This window comes from Rhinoderma darwinii, chromosome 2 (assembly GCF_050947455.1).
Source record: "Rhinoderma darwinii isolate aRhiDar2 chromosome 2, aRhiDar2.hap1, whole genome shotgun sequence".
Lineage (NCBI taxonomy): Eukaryota > Metazoa > Chordata > Amphibia > Anura > Rhinodermatidae > Rhinoderma > Rhinoderma darwinii.
In genome coordinates, this window is record NC_134688.1 from 448,638,744 (window position 1) to 448,655,891 (window position 17,148).

At 39.3% G+C, this 17,148-nt stretch overlaps 1 protein-coding gene across 1 annotated transcript in view; it reads right to left on the reverse strand.

Moving 5' to 3' along the window:
- The window catches only part of TMPRSS15 (transmembrane serine protease 15), a 259,431-nt gene that overhangs the window by 51,711 nt on the left and 190,572 nt on the right, over positions 1-17,148 (reverse strand). The window contains exon 19 of the mRNA XM_075851216.1: positions 16,178-16,307. Coding sequence (XP_075707331.1) covers positions 16,178-16,307 — 130 coding nt within the window. The remainder of the gene's footprint in view (positions 1-16,177; positions 16,308-17,148) is intronic.

The window sequence follows — 17,148 nt, forward strand, 5'->3', positions numbered from 1 at the left end:
CTCCCAGAACATAGAATAAAAAGTGATCAAAAAGTCGCATGTACCCAATAAAAACTACAACCTGTCCCGCAAAAAACAAGTCCTTACACAGCTTTTTTGACTGGAAAAATAAAAAAGTTACGGCTCTCAGAATATGGTGACACAAAAAATAAATCATTAAAAAAAAAAAAAGGGATTTTATTGTGAAAGTGCTGCAAAACATAAAAAACCTATACACATTTGGTATCGCCGTAATCATATCTACCTGCAGAATAAAGTAAAATTGTCATTTATAGCCGATGGTGAACACTGTAAAGAAAAAAAATAATATAAAACATAGTCAGAATCACTATTTTTTGATCACCTTGCTTGCCAAAAAATGGAATAAAAATGAATCACAAAAATTGCATGTACCCCAGAATGATAACAATCAAAACTACAGATTGCCCCATTATTATACCCTTATTATGCCCTGATGTACTCCGCACAGATTACATATACCCTGATATACTCCGCACAGATTACATATACCCTGACAGACTCCACACAGCTTACATATACCCTGATGTGCTCCACACAGCTTACATATACCCTGATGTACGCCACACACTTACATATACCCTGATGTACTCCGCACAGCTTACATATACCCTGATGTACTCCGCACAGATTACATATACCCTGATGTACTCCGAACAGCTTACATATACCCTGATGTACTCCACACAGCTTACATATACCCTGATGTACTCCACACAGCTTACATATACCCTGATGTACTCTGTCCAGCTTACATATACCCTGATGTACGCCACACAGCTTACATATACCCTGATGTACTCCGAACAGCTTACATATACCCTGATGTACTCCACACAGCTTACATATACCCTGATGTACTCTGTCCAGCTTACATATACCCTGATGTACTCCAATAGCTTACATATACCCTGATGTACTCTGTCCAGCTTACATATACCCTGATGTACTCCACACAGCTTACATATACCCTGATGTACGCCACACACTTACATATACCCTGATGTACTCCACACAGCTTACATATACCCTGATGCACTCCGTCCAGCTTACATATACCCTGATGTACTCCGCCCAGTTTACATATACCCTGATGTACTCCGCCCAGCTTACATATACCCTGATGTACTCCACACAGCTTACATATACCCTGATGTACTCCACACAGCTTACCTATACCATGATGTACTCTGCACAGCTTACATATACCTTGATATACTCCGCACAGCTTACATATACCCTGATGTACTACACACAGCTTACATATGCCCCCACATTATAAACTGAAATACCAGTAAAACCCCAAACAGAACAACTACCAAGCAAAGTCTCCAAAAGCTAAATGGCGCTCCCTCCCTTCTGAACACTAATATGTGGAAGAAAACAGTGGTTTACTTCCACATACAGTATATGGCATCGCCAAACCTGGGAGAACCCACTTAACAGTTTATGAGGTATTTGTCTTCGGTGGCACAAACTGTGCACAACATATTGTGCACTAAAATGGCATATCAGCGAAAAATTCCAATTTTCACTTTGCACCATCCGCTGCGCATTAATTTCTAATGAAAAAACACCTATGGGGCAAAATGCTGACTACACTCCTTAAAATGCCTTAAGGGGTTCAGTTTCCAAAATAAGGGTCACGTCTTAGGAGTTTGTTTTACCATTTGACCTCAGAGCCCTGCAATTGTGGGTCAATGCTCTGAAAATCACCAAAATAGACCTCAAATGCGCATGGAGCGCTTCTCTTCTGAGCCATATGTCATATGTCCAGGCAACTGATAAATGCCATAAGGGGTGTAATTTACAAAATGGGGTCTCTTCTCAGGGCTTCTACTGTACTCTGGTACCACAGGGGTTTTGCAAATGTGACATGGTGCCCAAAAACCATTCCAGCAAAATCTACATGCCAAATAGCGCTCCTGCTTTTCTGAGCCCTGCCATGTGTCCACACAGCAGTTTATGACCACATATGGGGTATTGCCGTACTTAGCAGAAATTGCTATAAGGTTGAGGTGCTTTTTTCTCCCTTATCCTTTGTGAAAATAAAAAAATGTAATATTTATTTTTACAGCCTAATTCCTATAAATTCTGAAAAATACCTGTGGGGTCTAAATGCTCACTATAACCATGGATAGATTCCTTAAGGGGTGTTGTTTCTGAAATGGGGTCACTTTTTGGGGTTTCTACAGGGGCTTTGCAAATGTGACGTGTGACATTCCAGCTAAATTTGAGCTCCAAAAGCCTAATGTGCTCCTTCCCTTTTGAGCCCTGCCATGTGTCCAAACAGCAGTTTATTACCACATATGGGTCATTGCTGTGCTCAGGAGATTTTTCTTTACAAATTTCGGGGTGCTTTTTCTTCTTTATTTATTGTGAAAATTGAAAAATCTGAGCTAAAACTAAATTTTATTAGAAAAACTGAGATTTTAATTTTCACGGCCTAATTCCCCTAAAGTCAGCAGAAAACCTATAGCGTCAAAATGCTCACTATGCCCCTCTTCAGGGGTGTAGTTTCCCAAATGGGGGTAACTTCTGGGGGATTTCCATCTCAGGGGCTTTGCAAATGTGACATGGCACCCAAAAACCATTCCAGCAAAATTTGAGCTCCAAAAGCCAAATGGTGCTTTTTCCGTTCTGAGCCCTGCCGTGAGTCCAAACAGCAGTTCATTACCACATATGGAGTATTGCCATAATTGGGAGAAATTGTTTTTCAAATGTTGGGGTGCTTTTTTTCTTTTATGCCTTGTAAAAATGTTTTATTGGAGAAAAAAATTGATTTTAATTTTCACAGCCCCATTCCACTAAATTCAACAAAAAACTGTGCGGTCAAAATGATCACTATGGCAAACTATAAATTCTTTGAGAGGTGTAGTTTGCCAAATTGTGTCTTTTTGAGGGTGTTTCAACTGTTTTGGCCCCACAGGACCTCTTTAAACCTGACTTTTGCCTAAAATATATTCTAATAAAAAGGAGGCCACAAAAATCCACTAGGTGCTCCTTTGCTTCTGAGGACTGTGTTTCATTCCATTATCACACTAGGGCCACATGTGGGATATTTCTTAAAACTGCAGAATTTGGGCAATAAATATTGAGTAGTGTCTGTCTGTCAGGTGTTAAAGAAAAAAAATGGATTAAAACAGATTTTCAGCAAAAAAAATAAAATTTGTAAATTTTTATTTTGCTTGAATTCCTGTTAGACGCCTAAAGGGTTAAGAAACGTTAAAATGCTGTTTTGAATAATTTGGGGTACAATTTTTTAAAATGGGATGATTTATAGGGGGTTTCTAATATATAGGGCCCTCAAAGACACTTCAGAACTGAAATGGTCCCTAAAAAAAGGCTTTTGAAATTTCTTGAAAATGTGAGAAATTGCTGCTAATGTCCTAAGCCTTCTTAACGTCCTAGAAAAATAAAAGGACGTTCAAGAAATGATGCCAACATAAAGTAAACTTATGGGAAATGTGAACTAGTAACTATTTTATGTGGTATTACTATCTGTCTTAGGCTGGGTTCACACGACCATGTTACGTCTGTAATGGATGGAACGTATTTCGGCCGGAAGTCCCGGACCGAACACAGTGCAGGGAGCCGGGCTCCTAGCATCATAGTTATGTACGACGCTAGGAGTCCCTGCCTCTCCGTGGAACTACTGTCCCGTACTGAAAGCATGATTACAGTACGGGACAGCTGTCCTGCAGCGAGGCAGGGACTCCTAGCATCGTACATAACTATGATGCTAGGAGCCCGACTCCCTGCACTGTGTTCGGTCCGGGACTTGCGGCAGAAATACGTTCCGTCCATTACGGACGTAACATGGTCGTGTGAACCCAGCCTAACAAGCAGATACATTTAAATTTAGAAAAATGTGGTGTTTGGAGTTTTTCACAAATAAACACTAAATGTATCGACCAGATTTTGGCACTAACATAAAGTACACTTTGTCACGAGAAAACAATCTCAGAATTGCTTGGATAGGTGAAAGAATTCCAAAGTTATTACCACATAAAGTGACACGTCAGATTTGACAAATGGAGCTGCATCCTGAACATGTCAACTAGTCCACGTCCTTATGGGGTTAATACAATTAATAAAAATTAACTGTAAGGCTGTGTTCATATCACATTTGAACAATGCGTTCAGCATACGTATCTATACTGCCCCATCAACTCGACATATGTTCTTTTGACATACGTCAGTGAGCTATGCATTGACATTCCTTTTTCTTTTACTGTATGGAATAGCATAGTAGTCTCTACTATTCCTTCTAGAGGCATCCAGTAAAAAAATGTATACTAAGTGGTATAATCTGCATTTTTCTTTTACAATGGAACCCTATGGGGGTTATTTAAAGATTGGGTGCCAAATATAACGGCACCGATATCGAAATAACGGAGGGAGGTAGAAAAAAATCTATCTATCTATCTATCTATCTATCTATCTATCTATCTATCTATCTATCTATCTATCTCATATCTATCTATCTCATATCTATCTATCTATCTATCTATCTATCTATCTATCTATCTATCTATCTATCTATCTATCTATCTATCTATCTATCTATCTATCTATCTATCTATCTCATATCTATCTCATATCTATCTATCTATCTATCTATCTATCTATCTATCTATCTATCTATCTATCTATCTATCTATCTATCTATCTATCTATCTATCTTTTCTATTTAAATTACGTTTCTAGATTATTATAGTTATATTTTTCTTAGCAATTACACTCTTGCAATAATGTATAACTGTCTAATAAGTTAATCTTCAAAGAACTTAATATTTCATGTCAGTATAAAAAGATAATGTATCGGTAAAAAGAGCATGAAACATATTCAAACCGTACAATTTTGCTTATGAACAAAGTGATTTCCCTTGGCTAAATTTGAAATAAATGGCTTGGAGCAGTACAAAATTCTGAAATACAATGTTAAGATAAATCTTGAAGGTCAAATAATGAGAACTCACATAAGACATATTACTAATAGGAAAGATTAGTTTGAATATTAACAATTAATGAATAATAACGGTTCTGTAGTTTTGCTGATGTTTAATTCCCTTTCAAGCGTTCAAATTTTTGGCTTCTGTAATTAAATATTAAAAAGCGAGAAAAAAAATAAAGAAAAAGAGCTAATTACATATTTAGATCAAGAAATATGTTAATTTTCCCCATTAATCACAAAATGTCCATTTAAGCCAAATAAATTGACTGGCTGCTACTGATATTTCTTACTCTTCTTGAGCATAAAAAGATGAAAGGAATTTTAAAAAGTTGAATGACGCAAGGGGCCTGGTTACATTAATATTGCCTAAAATAGTTTATTGTAGAAAAACTGATGTATGAGTAATGTATGAGAAGTAATTTTTAAAGAAATGTAATTGATACTAGGGATATAGGGATTGTTTAGTGATGCATTTAAATGATTTCATTTACAATCTTTTTTGCTTTAAATCACAGCATATTGAATGTAAAATATTAATACTAAAATAAATCTGTACACTGAGCATTGCTTAAAAAAATATTGATGACATTTGAACTATCTTCACTTCAAACTTCCACTTTGAAGGTACAACCCATTTGTAACCTTGAAATATGCTATTGAAATTTTAGAATTCAATTATTCTTGTTTTTTTATGCGTTTTTCCGCAAAAACGCTCGCGGTTATTTCCTCTGTAGAAGAAATAGGAAAAAAAAAACGCCGAAAAAAACCGCCTAAAAATTGCGCCAAAAAACGCAGGAAAAAAAGCACGTGTGGTGCAAAACTACTTAAAAAATAATGGCACTGATTTTTCCAGGCAAAAGATTTCTGCCTGCAAAATTCTGTGTGAACAGGGCCTAAACATATTGATAATAAAAGCAAAGGAAACACAAAACAATGTAAAGCAATAGTCACTGTCCATATTTGTCTGATTTCTAGTAGGGATAGGGTAGGATTTTTTATGTTATGGCAAATTGGTCTATGCTGGGTGATTTTTGCCTTCTTCTGGATCAACTGGGGGTTTGAAAGTATAAAACTTTATTGACTTCTGTCTTTTTTTTTCAAACTATGTAACTATGATTGATGTGTTTGCTATCCAGAACCTCACAGATAGATTCTTAGCAGTGTATCATTCTTGCAACCCAACAAATGGTGGATGGTTTGGTAAATGTCACAGACCATTCACCCCCAAAATCCACACATTTACTGCATGCCTTGCCTGGAAATCGCTTTACCATGGGACATTCCTTTACGTGGTTCATTCATATTGGAAGTTAAAGGCTTCAAGCATGAAGCAATAAAGTCTTTTTTTTGCCTAAGAACAACAACCCTGGCAATATAATGATGTCATATTACCTTGATGTCTACTAAAAGAGTGAAATAAATCTAATCAGGTGAAAGGAAACCTTTATAGTATCACATTATATATACTGCAAATCCAAATAAATCATTATATCTATATATTCCTTAAAAAATAAATTGACTATTTAAAATATATCATTTGCATTTATGACATCTTGCTTGTTGCCTGAAAGCAGTGCCTCAGGTAGCCTTAAAGGCACGCTCCGTGAGTAGAATTTTACTCACACCAAAACTGATGGATCCTTCACTGTGATCCAAGAACATGGATTATTACTAAATTGGACATTATGAACTTCAGACCAAATTACTGAAATTCTAATATAACAAGTCTAAAAGGTAATGCGCTGAGTAGAAGTAGCTGGGAGACATTAAGATAGACGCAGCACATCCCTGTACAACAAATGGCGTGTTATCAGTTCACATAATACTGAAACATTGTGTAGCCGGAAGATCCTGCTTTTTATTACTATAACATTCGCAAGTAAGTAGCAAGTGCATATATAGAGGAAGGGATAGAGTATAAAATATAACCTTTAATTATTTACCCATATAAAACGGAATAACAATATCTGTTAAGATTGTGCTATTAAGACAAATAGCATATGCAGCACTTAGTATTACGCTTGCCAAGTACTAATAGAACAACCAGACCATATACAGCAGGGTGCAGGGTAGTTCAGGATCATAGAGAACCAAACAGGGTGGATCCAGCGTTGCTGTAGATAAAAAGGAACTTGTTCCAAGTTTAATGAAGATTTTTTTAAAAATAGGATCAATCTATATGATGTCCTAGGGTGCGAGGAGAGAAATGAAAAAGTTGGAGAAGCCTACGCGTTTCAAACGCTTCCTGCGTTCTTAATCCTAGCCATGCTTCTCCAACTTTTTCATTTCTCTCCTCGCACCCTAGGACATCATATAGATTGATCCTATTTTTTAAAAAATATTCATTAAACTTGGAACAAGTTGGAACAAGTTCCTTTTTATCTACAGCAATGTTGTCTCTGGAACCTATCCATAAGATATTGACCGTATTCTAACTACAGCTCATGCTCCTATGCGTTTCACCAGTTGTACTGGCTCGTCAGGGAGATAGAGAGCCTCACGGCTTGACTGATAGTGTGGAAATGGCAGCGAGCGCTTGAAACCACACTCTTTTTGTATGTGCATAAGCTCCGCCCACTATGTGGGCTCGGTCATCGGACATCTAACCAGGTGGGAGCGCTATTTCATCATCGCCCTCTCCTCGATATCGCGTCCTACGCTACCTCCATAGGGGGCTGGAGAGATGATATCGTATAGGGGGTTAGTTCAGCCCTTCCCCTAAATGGCTAATATGCTTTCCTACCTCTAAATTACACAGATCAATTGTTTGGTCTTATAGAGTAAAGTAGATAGTTTATATAGCGTAACTCAAGGAAATAGACACTTGCGATCGGAGCATGAATACATGTCAAAATAGTTGAGTTGATCACATTCCTTATAGGCTCTTACTATTTATGACAATATCACAATTAGAGCCTTGTGCTAGTGTGACTGCCATAGATGTAGATCGTATAACACGCTGCATCTCCTATTAAAGGTTATATATTATACACTATCCCTTCCTCTATATATTTGCTTGAAATAGGGAGGTATAACAGGAACCAGCCCGTCGATTGCTAACTGGGAACAATAAGTAGCAAGTGGTAGAAATGTAACTTGCTAATTATCTATAGTAGAGGGCTTCTCAACCTTTGGCTCCGGGGACCTCACCACACAGAACATGGTGATGTCTGGTCCTCATCATTAGTCAAGGTACATGTCAAAATGAAAAATGTAGCTCATTTGACTTCTCATTTTTCTCTTGAACCCTGTATAACATTAAGATATGCACAAGAGTCACTCCTATTGCTAAACAAGAGATGCCTGTAATCAGAGAATGGCCTGAGCAGCATATAATCACTTCTATTAAAACTGCCTCCCCAACAAAAAGCATGGGGTGGCTCACGTATGAACCCTTCCTACAGTTTGAAAAGCATTGGTCTACAGCATCTTCAGATGCTGCTGTGATGACCAAGTGGATGTTAAAGTTCAGCTAAATTGAAATAGAAGTTTAATTTTGCTAATGTATGGCACTATTATTTGTGCACCAAACTGTATTTTGCGTATAATTATGCACCGTATGCATGGTTAATTGTACACTGTATAACAATACACCATATGGGTGGCGCCAACAAGACGTATTGCACAGGGTATCATCCAACATAAGGCCAGCCATGTTAACATGTCTGTGCATTACACAGAGTCCATTGATTTAGATGGACACTGTGTAAGGCTGGGTTCACACGACCTATTTTCAGACGTAAACGAGGCGTATTATGCCTCCTTTTACGTCTGAAAATAGGGCTGCAATACGTCGGCAAACATCTGCCCATTCATTTGGATGGGTTTGCCGACGTACTGTGCAGACAACCTGTCATTTACGCGTCGTCGTTTGACAGCTGTCAAACGACGACACGTAAAAATACAGCCTCGTCAAAAGAAGTGCAGGACACTTATATACATTATATGCAGGACACTTATATACATTATATGCAGGACACTTATATACATTATATGCAGGACACTTATATACATTATATGCGGGACACTTATATACATTATATGTGGGACACTTATATACATTATATGCAGGACACTTATATACATTATATGCGGGACACTTGTATACATTATATGCGGGACACTTGTATACATTATATGCGGGACACTTGTATACATTAATGCGGGACACTTGTATACATTATATGCAGGACACTTCTTTCAGACGTAATTTGAGCCGTTCTTCATTGAACTCAATGAAGCACAGCTCAAAATTTACGGCTGTCAGAGAAGCCTCGCAAAATGCGAGGAGGAGCATTTAAGTCTGAAACGAGGCAGCTGTTTTCTCCTGAAAACAGTCTGTCATTTCAGCCGTAAAAGCCTCTCATCGTGTGCACATACCCTAATAGTTAATGGGGTTGTCTATTCTTAGGGCAGTTTTTCATAATGATGACCTACAGTATCCACAGGATAGGTCATCAGTATATGATCGATGGGGGTCAAAAGCCCAAACCCCGCACCCATCAGCTGTTCTGGCTGCCGGTGGCACCATATGTTATGCAGTGGTCGGTGCTGGAAGCAGATGGGTCCGACCACTGTATAGCGGCCTTGCTGCAACACTGTGCCTTCAAGTGAATAGGAACAGAGCTGCAGTACGGCTGCTATTCAGTGGTCGGAGTCATCTGCTTCCGGCCCTGACCACTGAATAACGTACGGTTCCAGGGGGTGATCCAGAACTTTAATTTATTCATACTAATACACACAGTATAAAATGACACCAGACATGCAGAAACTGTGTCAAATTTATTACGGTGGTGCATGCTTTATAAGAAATTTGGCGCATCTTGCTGGACACGTTAGACACTTTTATTTTTCTTACGCCACATTATAGCTGGCTTACTTTACATGAATATTTTGCACCAAAAAGAGACGCATTCCAATAATAAATCTCGCACATTTTATGACGTTTCTTAGCCACATCTCTATTTCTAGACACTCTAAAAAACTGTCTAGGAAGTTGCAAAACGTATCTAAAACACATAATAAATTTGGCGCGTTTTGCAAGGTAAGTCTTCCCATTGTTCTGTAAAAGAAAGAAAACTTTTCTTCATGAAACAAGAGACATTTTCAACAAGATAACAAATGTATTTCTCTTGCTCTAAAACTTCTCACTTACTTAGCTGCTGAATCATTCAAAAGAACTGCACCTTGTACAAGACAATGGCACAATATATGAAATAAGGATTTATGAGGCTTTCCGAGACAATAGACAACTACAGAATTGTGAATGCTGTATTGAGTGGTAGAGACAAGTTTTTATATGAACCAACCAACAAAAAAAATGATACAAGTCCAGGGGACAAATTGAAAATATAACAATAAAGAAATATGTTGAAGTTAAAGCAAAATAAACAATATTCTTTATTTGTATTTAAAAGTAAAGTAAACTTATTTGTTTCAACTCCATGAATATTAGGTCCGCTGAAGAAACTAAACAGACAAATATTATAAAAAAAATACTTACAATGATTCAAATGTTCCTAAAAAAAAGTATCAGAAGAAATTGCTTTCCATTGTCATATCAGACCTCAGTCCTGCAACAGTTTCGCTTTATTTTAAGAATAGTCAAAATCACATAAGTCAACATTATACGTAGCCCTAAAGAATATTTAAAATAAATTTGTACTTTTTTGGGCAAAAGCTATGTCTTTTTTATTGATCCTAGTCCCTAGGAACTCTGTTTTTGACTATGACCATTTTCTGATTTCCCTGGGGTAAAAATATGAGGTACACACCTACAAAATCCTTTTGTCACCAGTCAACATGGGTAAAACCAAAGAACGGTCACCTCAAATTAGACGTTTTTAGAACTTCACAGAATACATAAATGAGTAGTCAGATGAATGGGCACAGCTGCACGTGCGGAAGACTACTGTGCCTGGATAAAAATTACAGGGGCTATGGCATCTCAATGAGCACTGTGGCCTCTTCCTTCTGATACAAGGGGGTCTTGGGGTTAGAGTCCCACCAATCACATATTGATGGCCTATTCAAAGGATAGACCATCAATGTTTTAGTCCTGGAAAACCACTTTGAACATTACCAAGGCAATAATATCAAGTTTTGATTGAAAGAAACAGTTGAAAATGTGCCAGGAGGACGACACATGAGCAGATTGCCCTCCACGTACAGGGAGGAGGATGGTATGAAAGGCAAAGACCACCCCAAAGATCATGGTTTCATAACTGCACAGCTTAGTTGAATCGTAGGGTTTTCAAATGTCAAAATCCACTGTCAGATGCCACCTCCTTGACCAGAAGCTTTCCGGAAAAGTTCCATATACAGTAACTAACCTTTCCTGACAGCAAGTGATAAAATGCAGAGCCTGAACCTAATAAGATGTAATAGAGAACTACAAATTTAGTTTTATGACATGGTAAGATGAGACATGGAATCAACTTTTTGTTCTTGCGCACCTTTATTATGGTTGCAGAAAAAAAAGGTGCTACAGACAAAAAAAAAACACCCCTAATGCTGACTGTTAAATTTAGTGCTGGATCATTGGGACTGTTTTGATGCTAGTGGGCCATGTGTTCTTGTAAAAATCAATGGCATAATCAAATCCACAAATTTTTCGGGGCTAGATTTTAGCCCAAAATCTGTTTGCCTTTGCCAGAGGGCTAAAACTTGGTTATGGTTGGACCTTTAAGCAAGATAGAAAGTATAAACATACATCAAAAGCTATACACAAATGGCTGCGGGGGCACAAAATCAAATTTTTGTGTTGGCCCTCTCAGTTTCCTAATTAAAATCCACTTGAAAACCTGTGAAGTGCATTGAAGAGGAGAGTCCACAAGCCATGACCCAAAAATATTAAGGAGATGGAAATGTTCTGCATAGAGGAGTGACCTAAGATCCACCAACAAGTGTTATCCATATATATAGAGAGAGAGATATATAGATATAAAAATACACAGAAATACAGTCACGGGATAAAGAAAGTACACCAGATGTAATGACGAGGTGGGGAGACAGACAGGTGAGCCCTAATCTACCCGCCACTCAGTCCCTGCCTACTTGCACGACCCGTCCTAGGCGACGGCGTACAACTGGACGACGGTCCCTACGCTCAATACGTGCACAACAGACAAACAGACAAGGGTACACAGAAGCTAAGGGAAATGGGGCAGTTGTCCACGGCAACACCGTGAGCAACAAGAGTAGTGAACGAGCCGAGTCAAACCAGGAGTGAACGAGGTACCAAACGCAGAGCAGGAGCGTAGTCAGTAAAGCCAGTGACAATTTGAAGCAGAGTTCAATATTAGAAGCAGGAACAGCAGAGCCAGGAAACAAGACAGAGGAACAGCAGAGCCAGGAGACAAGACAGAATCACAGGCAAAGGAAGAGCAGGAAATGAAGGTATAAATAGACCGAGGGCAGGAGCTAGCTCCGTCTGGCCAGGCTGTGATAGGTTCTCCCACTCCTCAGCCTACCAGCCTGAGTGGTAGCAGATCGAGTCACTCTATCAGACCTAGGAGCAGATGCAGACTGATTAACCCCGTGCATCAACACAGAAGCTGTGTCTGGCAGATCCTTTAAACCCGTCTTATCAAGATCCAAATAAGAATTGTAAGTAAACAAATAACCTTTGGTTACAACAGCCAAACAACAAATTTCAATATGTAGTCATTTTTTCTAAAAAGTAAACCAACATTCAGAAAACAGGATGGAGCAACAAGTACATCCTATCATTGAGTAACATGTAGAACCACCTTTAGCAGGAATTACCTGAAGCCGTTTTTCAGTCCACCACATCTTTTTGAAGACATTTTGGTCCACTCTTATTTATAACATTGCATCTGTGAACTATAGGCCTCTGTAAGCACAGTAAATGCTTAGGTACATAACAGCACAGTGAGAAAAAGACTGAACAAATATGGCGATCATGGAGGGATGGCAGGAAAAATAACCTTCTCGCAAAAAAGAAAATGGCAGCTCAACTTATAGCATTTGTATCTGAACAAATAACAAAAATTCTGGAGAAAAATTCTATGGATTAATGTGACCAAGTTGTAGATGCTTGGTCATCATGTACCATACAGTGCACCTCATACCAAGCATGGTGGTGGAGGAGGTATGATTTGGGTATGTTTTTTGTAGGACATGGATTACGGTGTACTCCACTTTATACTAGAATGTTCTAGAGACAAACTGGACTGAAATTGTGTCATGCAACAGGACAATAATTCCAAGCACACCAGCAATTCAACATCTGAATGATTAAAGAGGAGAAAATTCATGGTGTTGGAAAGGCCAAAATGATTGTCCTCAACCAATGTACTGGGCAAAGTTGTAAGAAGGAGTGGGCCAAAATTTCTCCTAACGATATGAGATTGCTTCATGATGTGCTGGCTCATACCTTTTGTTTGCAATTGTTATTTAGGCCTTGATAGATACAAACAGAGAACTGAAGGAGGGTGTACTTTATTTTTCCCATGACTGTGTTTATAGAAAGTGCCTGGTGCTAATTGATCCCATGACACCATTCTGTGACAGGAGAGCCTTACACATTTTGGCCCTTTTAGCTCCTGCCGATTGATGGCATCCATTAGACGAATTTGATCTCCAGAAGCATTTTATTATGAAGATTATTTTCTGTAGACAGGGTGTTAGCTGTACAATGTCGGCCATCTTTGCAAGAGCTGTTTACAATATACAGCATATCGACTGAAGCAGTGACGAAAGGCTGTTTCATTGTTTGTGTGGTTAAGCATTTATTTCTTAGACTCTATATCTATCAGTCTAAGTATTGACGCTTCCTAATGTAGCTTCATTCCGCATGAGGAATGTATTCATGATATTTATGTATGCTGGGATTAGTTTATAGACGCAAGGAGTATCTATTGTTCCACCAATGAGTCAAGAATCTTTATTAGCTTTTTCTAGGAATTCACGAGGATGTGTTTAAATACCCTTTTATAGTTATCTATGGTAAACACAGAATATAGCCTTCACTGACTTCCCGGAAAAAAATCTATAGTACATTCAAGTACAGAAAGTCCTATTCAATCTACAGCACTAATTTATTCTGCACAGTGCTAATTACTATTTGTCAGGTGGTGGCCGCTTCCCTTCACACAGCAGTGACAGGTCTCCAGGCCCAGGTAAAAGACCAATCCAGGTTTGAACACTAGGGGGAAATCTAGTATTTCTGGTGAACTGTACGATGCAACGGTGCACCAGTCTACCTCCCCTCCCCAGTGCAGCATGGCCTGTTCAGAAATCTGACTTAGTATATAAACAATGCTACTGTAGGTCAGACCTGGTGTTGTTTTGTGACACTTTTGAGTAAAATAGTGTCAGAATATCAAAATGAGTGGTGCTTGGCGAAACTCCGAAGCCCCGCTCACGTGTCGTAAAAATTGTCACAGGAGCTTCATGAATATAGGGGCAGATTTACCTTTCAAAATTTACCAGAATTCTGGTTCAAATTGAAACCAAATTCTAGCGTGCGTGCTGTGTGCCACATTTATTAACAGTTTAGACACGGGACGTGGTCTAGCGAAAGGTAGCATGGCTTAAAATGCAAATAAGAGGTGATATAAAAAAAAGGAAAATTGTCTGAGTTGTCTAGCTAAATTCACCAAATTTTTCATACAGCATACACCACTGTGGTAAATTTGGCGCACCTACCAAGGGCGTGGTGTAGCTTTAAATCTTAGAAAGTATTAGTCAATCTGACCCATATTGTTTGGCCTTTACGCCAAATTTATTAAAGTATTTACACCAGAGAATTAACTAAAATAAAGTGCCCCACCGTGGCTTGCCTGAAGTATTGTGGTTTATGGATTTGGGACCATTAAATAAAATTGTTCACACGAGCGTGTATTCGGTCCGTGCGGGCCGCGTGGTTTTCACGCGGCACGCATGGACCAATACAAGTCTATGGGGCAGTACAGACAGTCCGTGCTTTTTGCGCAGCGTTTGTCTGCTGCGCAAAAAGCGCGACAGGTTCAATAACTCTGCGTATTTCGCGCATCACGCACCCATTGAAGTCAATGGGTGCGTGAAAATCACGCGCACCACACGGAAGTACTTCCGTGGGACGAGCGTGATTCGCGCAACAGCAGTGAAAAGGATGAATGAAAACAGAAAAGCACCACGTGCTTTTCTGTTTCCGAACATCCAAACGGAGTGTCTTTGCGATGAGCGAAGCCGGACTAGCGAACCGAACTTCACCGGGTTCGGCCGACCCCTTTTTGGCCGAACCCGGCAAAAAAATTATCGGTACGCGACGTCAGGAGATAGTCACTGTCCATTGTGCTGAAAGAGTTAAACTGTTTCAGCACCATGGACAGTGACTTCCGATCCCAATATACATGAACCTGTAGAAAAAAATAGAAGTTCTGACTTACCGCTAACTCCCGGCTTCTTCCTCCAGTCTGACCTCCCGGGATGACAATTAAGTCCAAGTGACAGCTCCAGCCAATCACAGGCCAAGCACAGGCTGCAGCGGTCACATGGACTGGCGCGTCATCCAGGGAGGTGGGGCCCGATGTCAAGAGAGGCGCGTCACCAAGGCAACGGCCGGGAAGTTCTCGGTAAGTACGAACTTTTTATTTTTTTTCTACAGGTTTTGCGATATTGTGTTTGCCATTCACTGTCGAGGGTGCTGAAAGAGTTAGCTCTTTCAGCACCTTGGACAGTGACGGCCATCGACTAGCCTCATCTCTATGATGGCGGCTGCGCAAAAATCACGCAGCCGCGCATCAGACACGGATGACACACGCAGCTGTCAAATGTTTTTTGCGCGCGCAAAAACGCAACGTTCGTCTGTATCTGCCCTAAAGGAGATATACCATTACAATAACAAATATGAAAACTTTTTTGTAAATATCTTGCTTCTATGCGGAGATATGATAAAGCTACTAGTCGAAAGCCTAAGGCTGCACTGCTGAGAAATTCTAAGGACAACATGTCCCCTTCTGATTTCTGACACTATTTCTGCCAGCTAGGATTCAGATAGGAATGTGAATGGTGATTCAAGTTAACACAAAGTCTTATTGAAGATAGAAATTACAAAGAAAAATTCAAAATGGTAGTTTGTAAAAGATGTGAAGATGCGTTTATGGAAATATGTAATTTTGCTGGACATAAAATCCGTGTACTGTTACACTCTTTACATATGTTTTTGATTTTTTTGAAAGATTTTTGTTCTCATACCCTAGTCCCAGTTGTTGATGACATATATTATTAGAGATTTCTTCAGTCCAGAGATCTGCACATGCCGTATACCATTGAGTCTGAACCTTGATCTGAACCAGTCCATTGGAGCTACTGTTAGAAAGTTGTACTGGGAAAGAAGAACACAACAAAAATAACCTGTCAATCACAAGCTCCATCAAAGAATATTATCTCAGAATCATGTACCAAAGTGGTTTCTACGGCGGTTTGGTTTCCTCTTATTAAACTCTTAGAAACTGACTCCTATCTAAATTATCCCTCACCCTCTCATTGTTTATGTTAATGGGGGTGTCCCAAGATCTAAATCTATTACCTATCCACAGTATGGTAATAAATGTCTGATTACTGGAAGCCACACCGATCACTAGAATGAGAGTAACAAGCCCCCGACTGGAGAGAGGAGAATTTTAAATGGGGCAGTGCCACTTAATTCTAAGTCTATAGGACTTACGGAGGCAGCATAGTACAGTGCTCGGCTGTTTCCATCAGCCCCATAGACATTTGATGGAGAGTCGTTCATGCTTAACCCCGACTCCATCCAAGCTCCTCCACACCGCAGGAGGTGCAGTTAAAAGGAATGGGGTGCTTGGGACCACTGTTCTAGTGGGCGCTGCTGGTCCCAGTGGTGGGGCCCCCCCACTATTCTGTGGATAGGTGATAAATATTGTTCTTGGGACAACCCCTTTATTCACAGTAACAAGTACTCAGTTAGCCTTAACATTTTAGTAAATCAACCTATTTGCAATGAAAATGTATTTTTTTCAGTTAGAGTCCCTCTCCCACCACCCAAAATCTCATTTATTTTGGGTCATACAATTTACACATTTTGGAGGGTGCTCCTGGCCTGGGTGCTGTCATGATGCAATAAGTCATCTATATGAAGTAATGTGTCCTTTGAGAGATATTACACGATCCAGCAGAGGGAGACCTATATATACAGATATCCTGGT